This window comes from Astyanax mexicanus, chromosome 1, assembly GCF_023375975.1.
Source record: "Astyanax mexicanus isolate ESR-SI-001 chromosome 1, AstMex3_surface, whole genome shotgun sequence".
NCBI lineage: Eukaryota > Metazoa > Chordata > Actinopteri > Characiformes > Acestrorhamphidae > Astyanax > Astyanax mexicanus.
Genome location: NC_064408.1, coordinates 14489473 through 14503650, shown reverse-complemented (window position 1 = coordinate 14503650; position 14178 = coordinate 14489473). Strand labels below are relative to the sequence as shown.

Sequence of the window (14178 nt, the reverse complement as noted above, 5' to 3'; positions counted from 1 at the left end):
AAATATATAAAAATGGAATTTGGGGAAAAATATTTTGAAATGATGACTTTGGAAGTTTCTGAAATTTCGCAAAATGGGAAAAATCACAGTTTTAGTTAGATTATTCATTAAATGCCTCATTATTTTTAGTATTTATCATAAATAAATGCTTTTTTATTTTTAAAATATGGAAAATGTTTCACCAATATTAACGCTTATGAATTCTCTTTCTCTCTTTCTCTCTCTCTCTTTCTTTCATTCCTCCACGGATCGTCCCGGTGTGGTTGGATGGACAGAGCTGCCGGCAGAGGAAGGTAAATATTGATCTTTCCATCATGGTGTAACTGCTCTCTCTTTACGAGTCTCGCTCTTCGCATGAGCCAGGGCTGTCTGTTTTACAGCGGAGAGAGGGATGCACACCATCCCACTGAATGCGGACACACACTCTTACACACACTCTTACACACACTATCTGTAAGAAATGGCTTTCTGAAAGCTTCGGTACTACCATTATAATCCACACTGTCAGCACTGAGCCAGACTTATTGCCCGGAGAGTCACGCGAAGAGGACACTTGTACCCAAAAATGGTTAAAATACATTAGAGATGTTTTAATTCTCAGTGTCCAGACGCGTGTGTGTCCAGTCACATTATACATTATGTCTCTATAATACGAGTGAAAGGAGAATGAGCGCATTGGAATTGCAGCATTCCCCAGAGCTCTAGAGCATTAGATAATCAGTTTCCAATGGAGCTGGTTTAATATAGATGCACACGCAATGCAGCAATGAGTCCAGGAGGGTCTATCTGAAAGCCTTTCTTACTGAATAATACAGTCAAGTGTGTTATTACTGCCCACAGACACTTACCCCTACTCTACTGTCTGTGGAGGAGGATACCTGGAAATCTCCCTCTCTCTCTTTTTCTTTAACTCTCTCTCTCTCTTTCTCGTAGGAAAGTCTCTGTGGGAGTTGGTGGTGGAGCAGTTTGAGGATCTGTTGGTCAGGATTCTGCTGCTAGCTGCCTGTGTATCATTTGTAAGTGCATCCTAATTTCTCTCTCACTCATTGTTTCTCACAGTGTGTAAAAGTATGAAAAAGTTTGGGCACCCCTGTTAATTTTCATGATTTTTCTTTATAAATCATTGTTTTTTTGGATCAACAATTTTAAAGAAGTTAAATATATGATATAGCAGATGAACACAGTGATATATGAGAAGTGAAATGAAGTTTATAGTATTTATAAAAAAGTGTGCAATAATTCTTTAAACAGAATTTGAGAAATTGGGAACCCCAACAGAAAAATGAATACATCAATATTTAGTAGGGTACCACTTTAAAATAAGACTACCTTTATAAAGGGTTTATAAATGGTTTACAGTTAGTTTATTAATGGTTAATAATTAGGTTGTAAATGCTTTAAAAACCATTAATAATCAGTTGTAACACATACGTAGAAAGGGCAACAATGATTGGTTGTTTGCCAAATAGTGAACCCACAGCCTTCTATACTGTTGCCCTTTCTATGTATGCGTTATAACTGATTAGTAATGATTTTTAAGGCATTTACAACCTAATTAGCAACCATTAATAAACTAGTTGTAAACCATTTACAAACCCTTTATAAAGGTAGTCTTATTTTAAAGTGGTACCTTTAGTAGATTCTCCTTTTGCAGAAATAACAGCCTCTAAACACTTCCTATAGCTTCCAATGAGAGTCTGGCTTCTGCTTGAAGGTATTTTGGCTCATTCTTCTTTATAAATCATCTCCAGTTCAGTCAGGTTTGATGGTTTCTGAGCATGAACAGCCCGCTTTAAATCACACCACAGTTTTTTCAATAATATTCTATAGTCTGGAGACTGAGATCATACATTCCTCTGTATGAAGGCTTTAGTAGATTTTGAGCAGAGTTTAGTGTTTAGGGTCGTTGTCTTGTTGAAGTATCCAGCCCCGGCGCTTTAACTTCAACTTTCTCACAGATTCTTCAACATTGTTCTCAAGAATCTGCTGATATTGACGGGAATCCATGTGACTCTCAACTTTAACAATATTCCCAATATCTGCATATGTTTTTTATGGCCCTCAGAAATGTTTATTTATTATATTATATTTTTACATATATACCTGATAGGGTGAGGTAAGAACGTGATGTTGAATGAACAGGAAGAGTAATACATGTATTTGTTTTTTTTTTTTATAAAATTTTCTTTAAAATTGATGGTCGATTTGCACTACCACAGCAATGAAGCATGTCACACCTGGCACTAAAAGCGCTCCTGTCTCTCCTGCACCTGATCTTTGGGCTTCATTGCCCAGAATGTACCGCACACGGACACCACTCTTTCACTACATCACTGTACACATCACATGACACCTCCCAGACCACAATCACCAGAATATTGGTCACACCTGCTTCACTCAACTCTATATACAGCTCTGGAAAAAAATAAGATACCACTTAAAAATGATGAGTTTCTTTGATTTAACCAAATTAAAAATTAAGAGGAAGATGGATGGATTTTTGCACCAGGAGTCGCATAAAGTTATCCAAAAGCAGTGTGTAAGACTGGTGGAGAAGAACATGCCAAAGTGCATGAAAACTGTGATTAAAGACCAGGGTTATTCCACCAAATATTGATTTATGAATATGAACTTATTTTCTTTGCATTATTTGAGGTCTGAAAGCTCTTTATCTTTTTGTTATTTCAGCCATTTCTCATTTTCTGCAAATAAATATTCTAAATGACAATACATTTATTTGAAATTTGGGATAAATGTTGTCTGTAGTTTATAGAATAAAAAAAACAATGTTCATTTTACTCAAACATAAACCTATAAATAGCAAAATCAGAGAAACAGATTCAGAAACTAAAGTGTTCTGTCCATTACTTACAAAGTGTTTCTTTTGCCAGTGTTTCTGTTTATTTCTGTAGATTACCTATTTTTGATTTATCTATTATGAGTTGCCTTTTGATACTATTTTGTCATTGCCACATTTTGACCTGGACTGTCTTACCTGCTCTTGTTATTGTAAGGGGTGTCCACACCCATTTAAACACGTCTTACATTCTTATTCTTTCTTAATCTGTGAAGCATGTAATATACTATATTTAACAGTATACTGTACTGTATTAATAAGTAAATGTATTAATGATGTTACTGCAGTATTAGTTTTAGTCCAAGTTAATATAATTTATTTTTTTAAATAAAAAGACTAATAAAATCCTTGCAAATTCAGTGATCGGGCTTTTGAGCTCTAAAAAATACAGTTTGCCATAAAAACTCATAATCTGTCCCCCCCGCTGTTTATACACACTGCAGCCTCGGACTGGGCTAGGTCACTGCACAGGCAGAACTTCAAACGTGTTTTTCCTCTTTTTCCGATGAGTCCAAACACACATGACACGAGTGAGGAGAAGGAAAGAGGGACGGATGGAAAGATAGAGGGAGGGAATCCCTTCTGTTGCTTCGTTTCCACCCTCCCTATCCCCTGAGTACTACTGGATTTAGCTGTCTGGTTTTGGGCTTTTAGTTCGTGGTGGATGGTTAATTGTGTTAATTAGATTAATTAGAATTACTGTTTAAATGTGATTTTCAGAATTAGGTAATCGAGATTGTTTATCTTTACATATGGAAGCTGCCAGAGTGAATATCAGTAGATTGTAGACAGCTTGTGCTTCTGTCAGAAAACTGGAAACACTAAAAAAAAAAAAACTCTTAATTGTGTATATATATATATATATATATATATATATATATATATATATATATATATATATATATATATATATAAATATTTTGCACTTTTCCTTAAAGTGACAGTCTGTAAGTTTCGCAAATTTGGGAATTTGGAGACCTCTCTGGTGAGAATGTGTAATTGCACAGAGCATGTGTAAGAGTGCTTTTAATGCAGGTTAATGGAAATAAATTCCTGTGCAAAATTCTTATGTTATATATTTTGAGTATATTGATTTGTTCATTTTGTTCATTAATGAATTACTGTCAAAAAGTAGAGATTATATTATTATACAATTATATTCAACAAACCTACCAGACCACTCTGTATTAAGAATTAATATATTCGTAGACACTGCAAAGATGGTTGTTCCAGGACTTTGAGCTTATTACTTCATATACATTGCCTTATCCCCACTCAGGAATACTATGGCTTTTTATTCAGAGGAAACAAATCTTATGTACTTTAATGCCAGGTTTTAATGCCAGGTTAATATTGCACCTTGTTTATTATAAAAAAAAAAGCCAGGTTGTACGGTTGAAGAGAGCTGCTTGGATTTTTTTTTTTTTTTTGATTGGTTCCATACAAGTTTCATAGAGTTTGCACGATTTTTAATTCAGATTTAAAAATAAATGTAAAAGAAACAATAGTTTGCATATATGATAGTGATGTTTGTTACTATTGTGGCACATCTACATAAAAGAAAATAATAAAATTGCCATTTTTGAACATTGAATATTGTATTGTATTGTGAAAAATTTGTTATTGTGAGAAATTATAGTCATCTCTGAGTATACTTAGTACTTAGTCCTGTAATTATTCCTGTGTAATTTGATGATGTGGAGCCCATTTTGACAAAAAAATTGTAGTGAAGTAGTCACTGTGTAGTTCTTTACACTCCAGGAGTCTTTTAGTAACTGTAGTATTTAAGTAATTCACTTTTTTTAAAGAATTTGCTGCAGCTTATTCATTTTGGCTGTGTGTGAAAATGTGATAAATTTTGTGCATTGTGAACATTTCTTAAAGTTTTCTCTAGTAAGAACTAAAACATTGAAATTTGAATTGAGTATCTGATATATATATATATATTTAAAGAATATTGAAATGTTATTTTCTACAATATTACCCAGCCCTGCTTTGAGTTATTAGAGCTTGAAAACCTCCAGTACAGTGCATGTGTAGCAGTCAGTGGAGTGTTTGGTCTAATTATACCTCTGAAAGTGTGTGTGTGTGTGTGTGTGTGTGCATGTGTCTCTAAAGTGTGAGCTTCTCTTTACTCCAGCCAGATGCTAAAGGCATAGTGTTGGATTTCTCTCTCCTTCAGTAGTTTAGGGCTAATTGGCCTTTGCCGTGTGGTGAGTTTTACATGTTGTGTTAATAATGTGAGGTAGTTCGGTGTTTGCATGTGTGTGTGTGTGTGTGTGTGCTGCTGGCTTCTGTGAACATGGCTGCAGACTTTTCCAAAGCCCAGACTCGTTAAAGCCAGTAGTGGGGTCTGTTTTTCTTATCCACTTTTATGAATTTACCTTTTTATGAACTTTCCGTCTGACTTCGGACAGAAAAAATAGAGAAAAGTAGAAGGGGGTTGTGTTGTAAGGCCCCTGGCATTCCTTAGTAGCATTACAAGAAAAATACACACACACACACTCGTATGGGCATGTGCTCACACACGCCGTGTGAGGCCTGGTCATGTCAGGACCGTGCTCCGTTAACATCAGCAGCAGCAGCAGGTCATGTTGTCTTAAAGCCATAGATTTGCTAAAAATAATCATTTACGTGTTTTTCTCCACTGACTAAATTACATAACATGAAAAGATGTAAAGAAGAGTATTATTTGATTATTTTTGTAATGTTTGATTTAATGTAAGGCTTTTACATCAGGGACATAATAGGAAAATCTTTAAAAAAGAACCCAATTCTGTAACAGAACAATACATTAACAATACAATAATTTACAGTATAAGGCTTTATTATACATGAATATGTCATTGATTCACTGACTAATATCAACAGATATTAAGTAAGCTTTCTTTTACAGTATGTAAGGCTCTGTTTATGTATTTGTATCTTTAGTCCTACTAGGGTTGTGTATTAGCCAGAACCTGCGATATGATATATACAGTAGGTTACTATACAATATATTGTATATTGCAGTGTATTAAAAAATGGATATCAATTTTACCCAGTCTCGTTCTTATTTTTGAATCATTAACACTGACCTTAAGTGAGGAAACTGAGACCTGCAGTTCTTTAAATGTTGTTCTGGGTTCTTTTGTGACCTCCTGGATGAGTTGTCCAGGCCCTTTTGGAGTAATTTCAGTCGGCCGTCCACAATAATAGCTCTCACTGTGATCCCGCTGGAGTTCCAAAGTCTTAAAAATGACTATGTAACCTTTTCTAAACTTTTAGATAATATATTTTCTAAACTCATCAATTACTTTCTTTTTGGATCCCATTTTCAACCAGTGTCATTAACACTTACCTTAACTGAGGCATTTGAGACCTGCAGTTCTTTAGATGTTGTTCTGGGTTCTTTTGTGACCTCCTGGATGAGTTGTTCATACCCTTTTGGAGTAATTTTGGTCTGCCGGTCACTCCTGGGAGGGTTCACCAGTGTTCCATGTTTTCTTCGTTTGTGAATAATAGCTCTCAAAAGTCCCAAAGCCTTAGAAATGACTTTTTAACCTTTTCCAGACTGACAGATGATCAATTACCTTGTTTTCTCATCTGTTTTTTTTTATTTCTTTAAATCTTCAGATCGCTTAGTGTTATCAGAGAGGTTCTATTGAAGTGATTTCTTGATTCTACAGGTCTGGCTGTAATCAGGTCTGGTTGTGGTTAGTAGTGCAATTTAACTCAGCTTTACAGAAAGTGTGATTAATCACAGTTAATTTATGTGGGGGGATTTGGGTATTTTTTGGTACCACTTTAAAATAAGGCTCCTTTATAAAGGGTTTATAAAGGGTTTATAAATTATGTTGTAAATTATGTTGTAAATGCTTTAAAAATATTAACAATCACATAAATGGAAAGAACAACAGTGACAATGACTTTAACTTATCTAATAAAATAATATAGAAAGTCAGTTTAGTCATTTAATATGTTATTATATTTAAATAAATTAAGGTTTTGGATGGAAAAGACAAAGTAAGATAAAAACATCTAGTAAGATCTGAGGGTTAACAGTATAAATGATCATGGAATCACTCTTTGGTACCCGGCAGGCCACTGTTGCCCTTTCTATTTCAGTGTTGTAACTTCTTATTAACGGTTTATGACCTAATTAACAACATTAATAGATAGGGTGTGACGAAACTGTATCGTAGGCAGTTGTAATAGTCTTTCGCTCTGTAGTGTATTTGGAAGCATAGTCTTATTATGACTGGTTATAGTTATACATAGTTAAGTTACAAGAGACACAGGCATAAAAAAAAAACAGAAACCATAAGCTTAATATGACTGGTTGTGGTTTGCACTGGTTATTTGCACTATAGAGAACCCAGAAAAGTTTTCTTTTTATTTTTTATTTATATTGTTTCTATTTTTTTTAGACTCAATTTGTGAGCAGAACCAGTCTGTTGACTTTGCATTACATGATTTTGTCAAAGAAAACTCTATTTTTCAGTTCTAAAAACTCAATTTTTTTTTTACGTTTTCTTTAAAATATTTTAAAATCTCGCCTCGTCTCATTCTCGTGAACCCAGTATCGTGTCTCGTCACACCCCTATTAATTAAGTATTTATAAACCCTTTATAAAGGAGTACATTTTTTCCTTTAATACATTAAACCATCATTTAAAGCAAGCAGCACTAGGTAGGATTTCCTTGATTTTTGATCTTTTTAAAGAAGTAAAATTACAGCTTGAAACTCACTGCAGAGCTGCATTGAGGTGTAATAGGAGGAATAGCGGTGCTCTCGTCTGTGCCGGGCTCCTCTGAGCTCAAACCAGACTCTGTAGGTTTTCCGAGGCAGCCGCGACCAACGCTCGCGAGAACTGCAACCTGCTTTCCGACCTTTAGTTCTAACAGTTCTACAAGGACTACTGGTTCATTCTTTACAAACTAACATACAGACACTCTGGCAGAAGCTGGAAAGAGACTGATTATGTCTGTGAAAGCCAGAAAACGAGAAAGAGAAACTAATCCGCCTGAAACATTTATTACACTCTACAACTGTAGAGGGAGCCCACGAGCACAAAATCTCGATCCTAACCAATGGAAGCTTTAAAAAGTGTTTTTTAAATTTACTCAGGTTATATTTGTTTGCTATAATTTTTTTTATAATCTGAAAAATGTTATTATAACAAAAGAACAAAACAAAAGAAATCTGTAAGGGGGCAAATACTGTTTCATGCCGCTGTATATCAGTTAAAGCAGAGTGAAGCTTTTGAAGGCAGCCTGAATGTTAGCGCTGACTGCTGAGCGCGGGACTCCTGTAGATCTGTGTAGTTCTTTACACTCCAGTAAAAGTGTCAAACACAGTCAGCCACAGGCCTGTGGAGGAGATGCGGGTGAGCGCTCCATAAAAGTGTGCCTGTGTGTCTCCAGTGCACAGTGCCATTTTGCATGTTTTTGTCTGTGTGAGATTATTTGTGTGTGTGTGTGTACACAGTGTGTGTTCTAGAAAAGCGAGCACGTGATGGAAAGACTCTGAGGACTCCTGCCCACTCTCTGAACTCATTTGTGTGCCTTTTTGAATATATTAAAATGTTTAGCATTCTGCTCCCCTCACGATTTTGCATGTTAGGAGAACAAAAGCTGCCGGTAACTAGGCGACGCGGTGGGGGGCGGCGGCGTGGTGGGGTGGACAGAGACAACCAACATTTTCTTTCTTTATTTTGAACGATTTTCTTTCCAAACTGTTGTGTGTGTGGATATGATGGCGTGAGTCACCGCGGCACAGTGTGTTCTGAGAACGAGCGCAGTTTGAAAGGAAGAACGCCAAACATGTCCAAATGTTTTTGAGCCTGAGTGTGTTCCTGTATGAGTATATAACATACAAACACTCGCTACCACTTTTCTTCACAATATAGCCAACAATAGCTCTGCCATCATAATGTCCCATTAGTTTATTTGATAGGTCAACAATTCGTCTCAATCACTTGTGCGTCATTTTTCCCTCATGTTTATTTGTGCAGTGCATGCTTGAATACTACTTATTTATTTTTTTCAGCAAAAGGGGTCATATTATATACCAGGGGGCGGCATTAAACATTTGGCCCGTGAGGTTGTTTGAACTATAATGAACAAAAAAAAATTATAATAATAAAATAAAATGCTTCTCTGGTGAGCTTTTGTTTACATCCCTCCCCTGTGTCTCTGTCGTGCTTGCCGTGACTTTATTTTCCACCTTTTCTTGTTTTTCACCTCGTTCTCGGGCTCCCCATCTCCGTTTTCCTAAGCGATACTGTATTGGACCGCGACCCTGTTGACACGGGTTCCATCCCGCGTGAGGAGCGGTGTGTTCATTTTTAATTTTTTTTCATTTCTTCTTGGGTTTACCTGCTTTGAGATCAACTGTTCTGCAATTGGGTTCATCAACCTTCTGGGCTGGAGAGCTACTAGTCTGTAGCACTTCATCCCATTACACTTCATTTTCCAAAACATTTTTTTTTTGTGGCCCGCTACGTTATGGCTTGGAAAATATCTGGATTGCGGCCAGAACTCAACAATAAGCAGAATAAAGAATAAAATAACATTGCTGCTACCTACAGCGTGAACATGCAGCTCAGTATCCTCTGCTGAGAAGTGAAAAGGCACAACACTGTTAAGATACAAACGCACCAAAGTCAGAGCTCACAACTGGCTTTTAAAGGGACTGTTAAGTGATACACTGATTGGTTTATTTCACATGAAGCCCAAAACACACCCATGAATAATTAAGAGAATTAGTTCATGTACATTAGTAATTTTTTGAGACCAGCCAACAAAGACACCCCCTAAATTTAGCTGCATGATGTGCACTATAGACTTCTAAAATTGGGCTCAATGTGACCAAACATATGTGTACATCTCTTGTAAAAATGCTGAAAGCATTTGGATTCTTTCAGTTGCACCAATTGCTGACAATGATGTGCACATGGACACACAAACTGCTTTGCCAACAGAATAGGCCTGTCTGTAGCAGTTAAGCATAAACCTGTTGGCATATATGACTATATGGCTAATTGAGCTGTGGAGCAGTGGAAGAACAGTGGTTCTCCTCTGGAATAATGGAGCTCCATCAGATACGTTTGAGATAAGTTGCATAAGTGAGAGTGATAGTTGGTGGTGATCATTTATCCAACATCTTGAATGCAATCAAATCCTCATCAAAACATACATAGTAAGTCTTCCGTGGACTGTGGAGACATTTATTCCAATCAAAAGCAGGATAAACTATTTTCCAGTAGTATTAATTAAGCAAGAAACAATAAATCAGCAAGTGTCCCAACGCTTTTGTCCATGTAATATACACCATCAAATATTTCACTGTTTAGTTTGATTTTATTACAGCCATCATAAAAAAATAAAATTAAATTACAGAGCAGATATAAGCAGCCCAGTTGTCAGAGTGTAGCATAAAACATGATGCCCTGACGTCAGCATTCTAAAAAGAATTATAATAATAAGTTCCCATAGAACTTCCCAAAAGCTCATTTTACAGTCACCTAATCTGCTGTGTTTGTTTTCAAGAGAAGCTAAAATGCAGATGAAAAAAAATAACTCTCCATATTCAAATCTATCCGTATTTGTGTGGACAGAATCTCAGAACGAAAGGTCAGCTGAACAATAGATGGCCTTCCTGCATTTGAAAGGCAAAGAGGAGGATTAGATGGGGCGGTGCATTTTTCCATCTGGTTGAGAAAAGGCCTTTAGGTGTGAGCTTTTCTCCAGGGGGAGTGTTCAGGCCTGCAGGAAGCCGGAGTGGGGAGCTCAAGTGTATATTGTATTCTGAAAGTGACCTGGTGTGTGTAAACAATCACCAGAATTCAAAGTGGCATATCCTCATTATACAGCTATGAATATTATATTAGAATTTTATATTAAAACTTATATCCTTATACAGGGCATTTGCAGATCCTTTAAATGAACTTCAGGACTTTTAAAAGTAATTTTATCCAAAAATAAGGCCTTATAATTCCTTGAACCCATCACACAAAGGTCTCCCCCACACTCTCACTTGCTTTACCTGCGATTTCCAGCCACTAGACTACAGTACCCATAATGCACCGCTCAGCGACTCTCATGATCATGACACCTTCAGGAAGTCATTCGCCTGAGTATAAAACCTGGTGAGCTAGGTATATAAGACTGCCCAGAACTCAGCTCCAATGCTGAGTATGGTTTCGGTTCATCCAGCATGTACTCCATTTTTGACAGTGATAGTGATAGTGGCACTTAAAAGCACTTTTCTAAATAAAATCATTAAAATCATTAAAATAAAATCGAAATTAATCATCATTTAACTACTGTTAAACTACGGTTAAACACAAACATTTCCAAAGCTGATGTGGCAAAAGTATAGCAAGAGACTTCTGCAAGAGACTTCAGTAATAATTAAACTACACTGCAGAAACAACATATTGTTTTTTTCTAATATGAAATCCAACACATTTGCATAATGCTGCATATTTAGCCTACAGCAGTTTAGTTCCACGCATTTACAGTGAATTTGCAGTCATTTACACGGATTAGTTTTAAAGGTGCAATAACAAAAACTGCCTGTTTAATTTTAAATAATAAAACCAAACCCTCATTATCATCAAATTACCAAATGGTCATAAATAATTATGTGTAGTTTGTAAAAACTTGAACTTCACATGTATTGAAGAAGGTACGTAGTTGTCCTCCACCTCCTATTAAATCTTTGGGTTAATGTTGATTATAATGATTCATGTAAACCTGAGATTGATTTTTAAAAGAAGCCTATTTTCACCTGTGTGTGAACAAATCATTTACACCCTTTATTCTGTGGTGTGACCAGTCATTGTCATTGTCTTTTTCATTCAGTTCTATAGCTATAGCTGGAGCTTAAGTACTAATATTTATTAAATTAGGCTTTAGAGTGGCCCATTGTGCTAAGGAACTGTCATTATGATCTGAAGATTGCTGATTTGAACCCCAGATCTTGCTTCTGGGCTTCAGCAGCCAGAGTCTGAGAGAGCACAGTTGGCCAGGCTCTTTTTGGGTGGATAGATGATGGCTCTTTCCCCCCACAGAACTTATGCTGGCGCTTTTCCACCAAAAGATCTCTGGTTCTTGAACCAGTTCTGTTCAGGCTTATAAGAATCGTAGTGCTTTTTAGCAACCATCCACGTTTCCACCAGTTTTAGTGGAGCCATCACAAAAGTCACATCATACATTAACAGAGGGCGTTGCACAGTGGCGGTGCTCCTGTATAAACAGACATGACAATGATGTCGCCACGGTTCGCTCTGAAGAACCAAGAATTCTCCGGTTCCCACTGCGAACAAACATTCTTGGTTCCGGAACCTACTTTTGTTGGTGGAAACATGGCCAACTGGTTCAAAATTGAGTTTGCGAACCAGAATAATGACGGTTCCACATTGGTGGAAAATTAATATGAGTGTGATCTGACTTCCCAGTGATGCAGTAGAGGAGGCATGTGCTAGTCTTCACCCTCCTAGTGTTCCATCATTACTATGGATAGGGTCCTAATAGAGTCCTAATGAGTGGATGAGGTAATTGGCCTTCCAAATTGAGGAGAAAATGTGAGCAAATTAATAGTAATAATACTAATCTAAAGGAAAATATATTATCATATCCAAGTAGAGCATGGTATTGTAACTGAAATATCCTGAAAATAAATTAATATAATGAAATACCCAGTTGTAGTAGGTTGGCTTTAGCTAAATTTGTCAAAAATTTGAGAAAAAAATAAATCAAAATGCATTTAATATGAGATTATTAACAATTTTGTTTTCTAAAATGAGTCATAAATAATAAACAGGCTTACTAACATTTACATTTAACATTCTGAAGTAGAAGATTATATTAAAAAAATTGAAAAATATTGGATTAAGAATAATTACGAAGGCTTGAGGAACTGATTTGATCTTAGTATATCTTTTTGCATTTTTCTTCAGGAATGAATCAGCTTTACAATTTACCTGATTAGAATTAACCTCATTTTCCTGTAATGTGGTCCAGAAGAGCATGCAACAGTCCCGAGATGCTTTAAAAGACCTGTAAAATCCTCACGTCTGAAAGCATGGATGATGGACAGTGCAAATCCTATATATAACCCCAGCGTCTCACGCAGGACTGTAGGGGTGTTAGTCGCCATTCTGCAACATTACCGGGGGTTCCTCTGGGAACACGGCTCAGGTGCTGAAGTCTCTCCTGTCTACCTGGGCTTAATAATGTGTGAGAAAGCGGTGGCCTGGTTGAGTCCATTAGCGGGACTGAGTCAGGGTCAGTTCATCAGTATTCTGCAGGAGGAACCGTGGGTAAACCTCAGCGTTTGGAGACGGAGTGTGTTAATGATGAAGCAGCAGACAGAGCTGAGCCTCGGTAAGCTCATGAAAGAGAGCCTCTCAGTGCTCAACTCACTGCCCAGATTAAGCTGGGTTTAACTAAGCTGTGGGTTACAAGCTATCAATCTGTAGATTTCTCTCTGTAGCTCTCTCTCTCTCTGTAGAATATAATAGGAGATTATAATAACATACGGTAGATGAAATACAGCTCCATTGAGCAAATATGAACACTTTGTAGTTCTGTAATTGTGCGCATTTCTCTATATACTCTATTATTCTCATCGTCATCCTGTTCTTCAATGGTCAGGACCCAACAGGAGCACCACAGAACAGCTATTATTATTTTTTGGTGGGTCATTATTCTCAGCACAGCAGTGCTGCTGGTGTTTTTAAACATATCAGTGTCACTGCTAGACTAAATAGTCCACCAATCAGAAATATTCAGCCTACATTTCTTATAATTAATGATAAAAGAATAAAACAACCTATTTCATGCCTTGCGTCTGCACCATTAAAATAGTCTGTGTCGCATGTTTTGAGAAATTCTTTCAGTCTTCATGGCACCTGCCAATAGCAATGGAACTTACAAATATATTTACATTGATGGGCGTGGTGGTCTGGAAGTGAGGCTTGTTCAGGTAAACATCTGGTTTATTGCTATCTTGGCAGCAAAAAACCAAGTATACCACTGACTGATTAGAACGCCGACAATAGTCAATAGTCAGACATTTATTGTTATCTTAGCAACACAGGTGTGCTTAATTCGCATACACCCCTGCTCGTTACACACACAGACAAGGACATGCTGCAGTGCACAAACCCAATTTTTACTTCAACAATAAACAGAATGCACAATAAAATAACATTACAGTTCGTGTAAAATGAGGTGTAAATGCTCGTGCACCTTCACAGTGTGAACAAGCAGGTCAGTTTCCTCTGCTGAGAAACACAGAAGCACTGCACTGTTAAAATACCAATCCGCCAG

The 14178-nt window shown here is 36.8% G+C and overlaps 1 protein-coding gene across 2 annotated transcripts in view; it reads left to right on the top strand.

Moving 5' to 3' along the window:
- Positions 1–14178, top strand: part of atp2a3 (ATPase sarcoplasmic/endoplasmic reticulum Ca2+ transporting 3) — a 146785-nt gene that overhangs the window by 44466 nt on the left and 88141 nt on the right. For both annotated transcript variants that reach the window (XM_007228597.4, XM_007228598.4), the window contains exons 2-3: positions 276–293; positions 934–1016. In XM_007228597.4, the coding sequence (XP_007228659.1) occupies positions 276–293; positions 934–1016 (101 nt within the window). The remainder of the gene's footprint in view (positions 1–275; positions 294–933; positions 1017–14178) is intronic.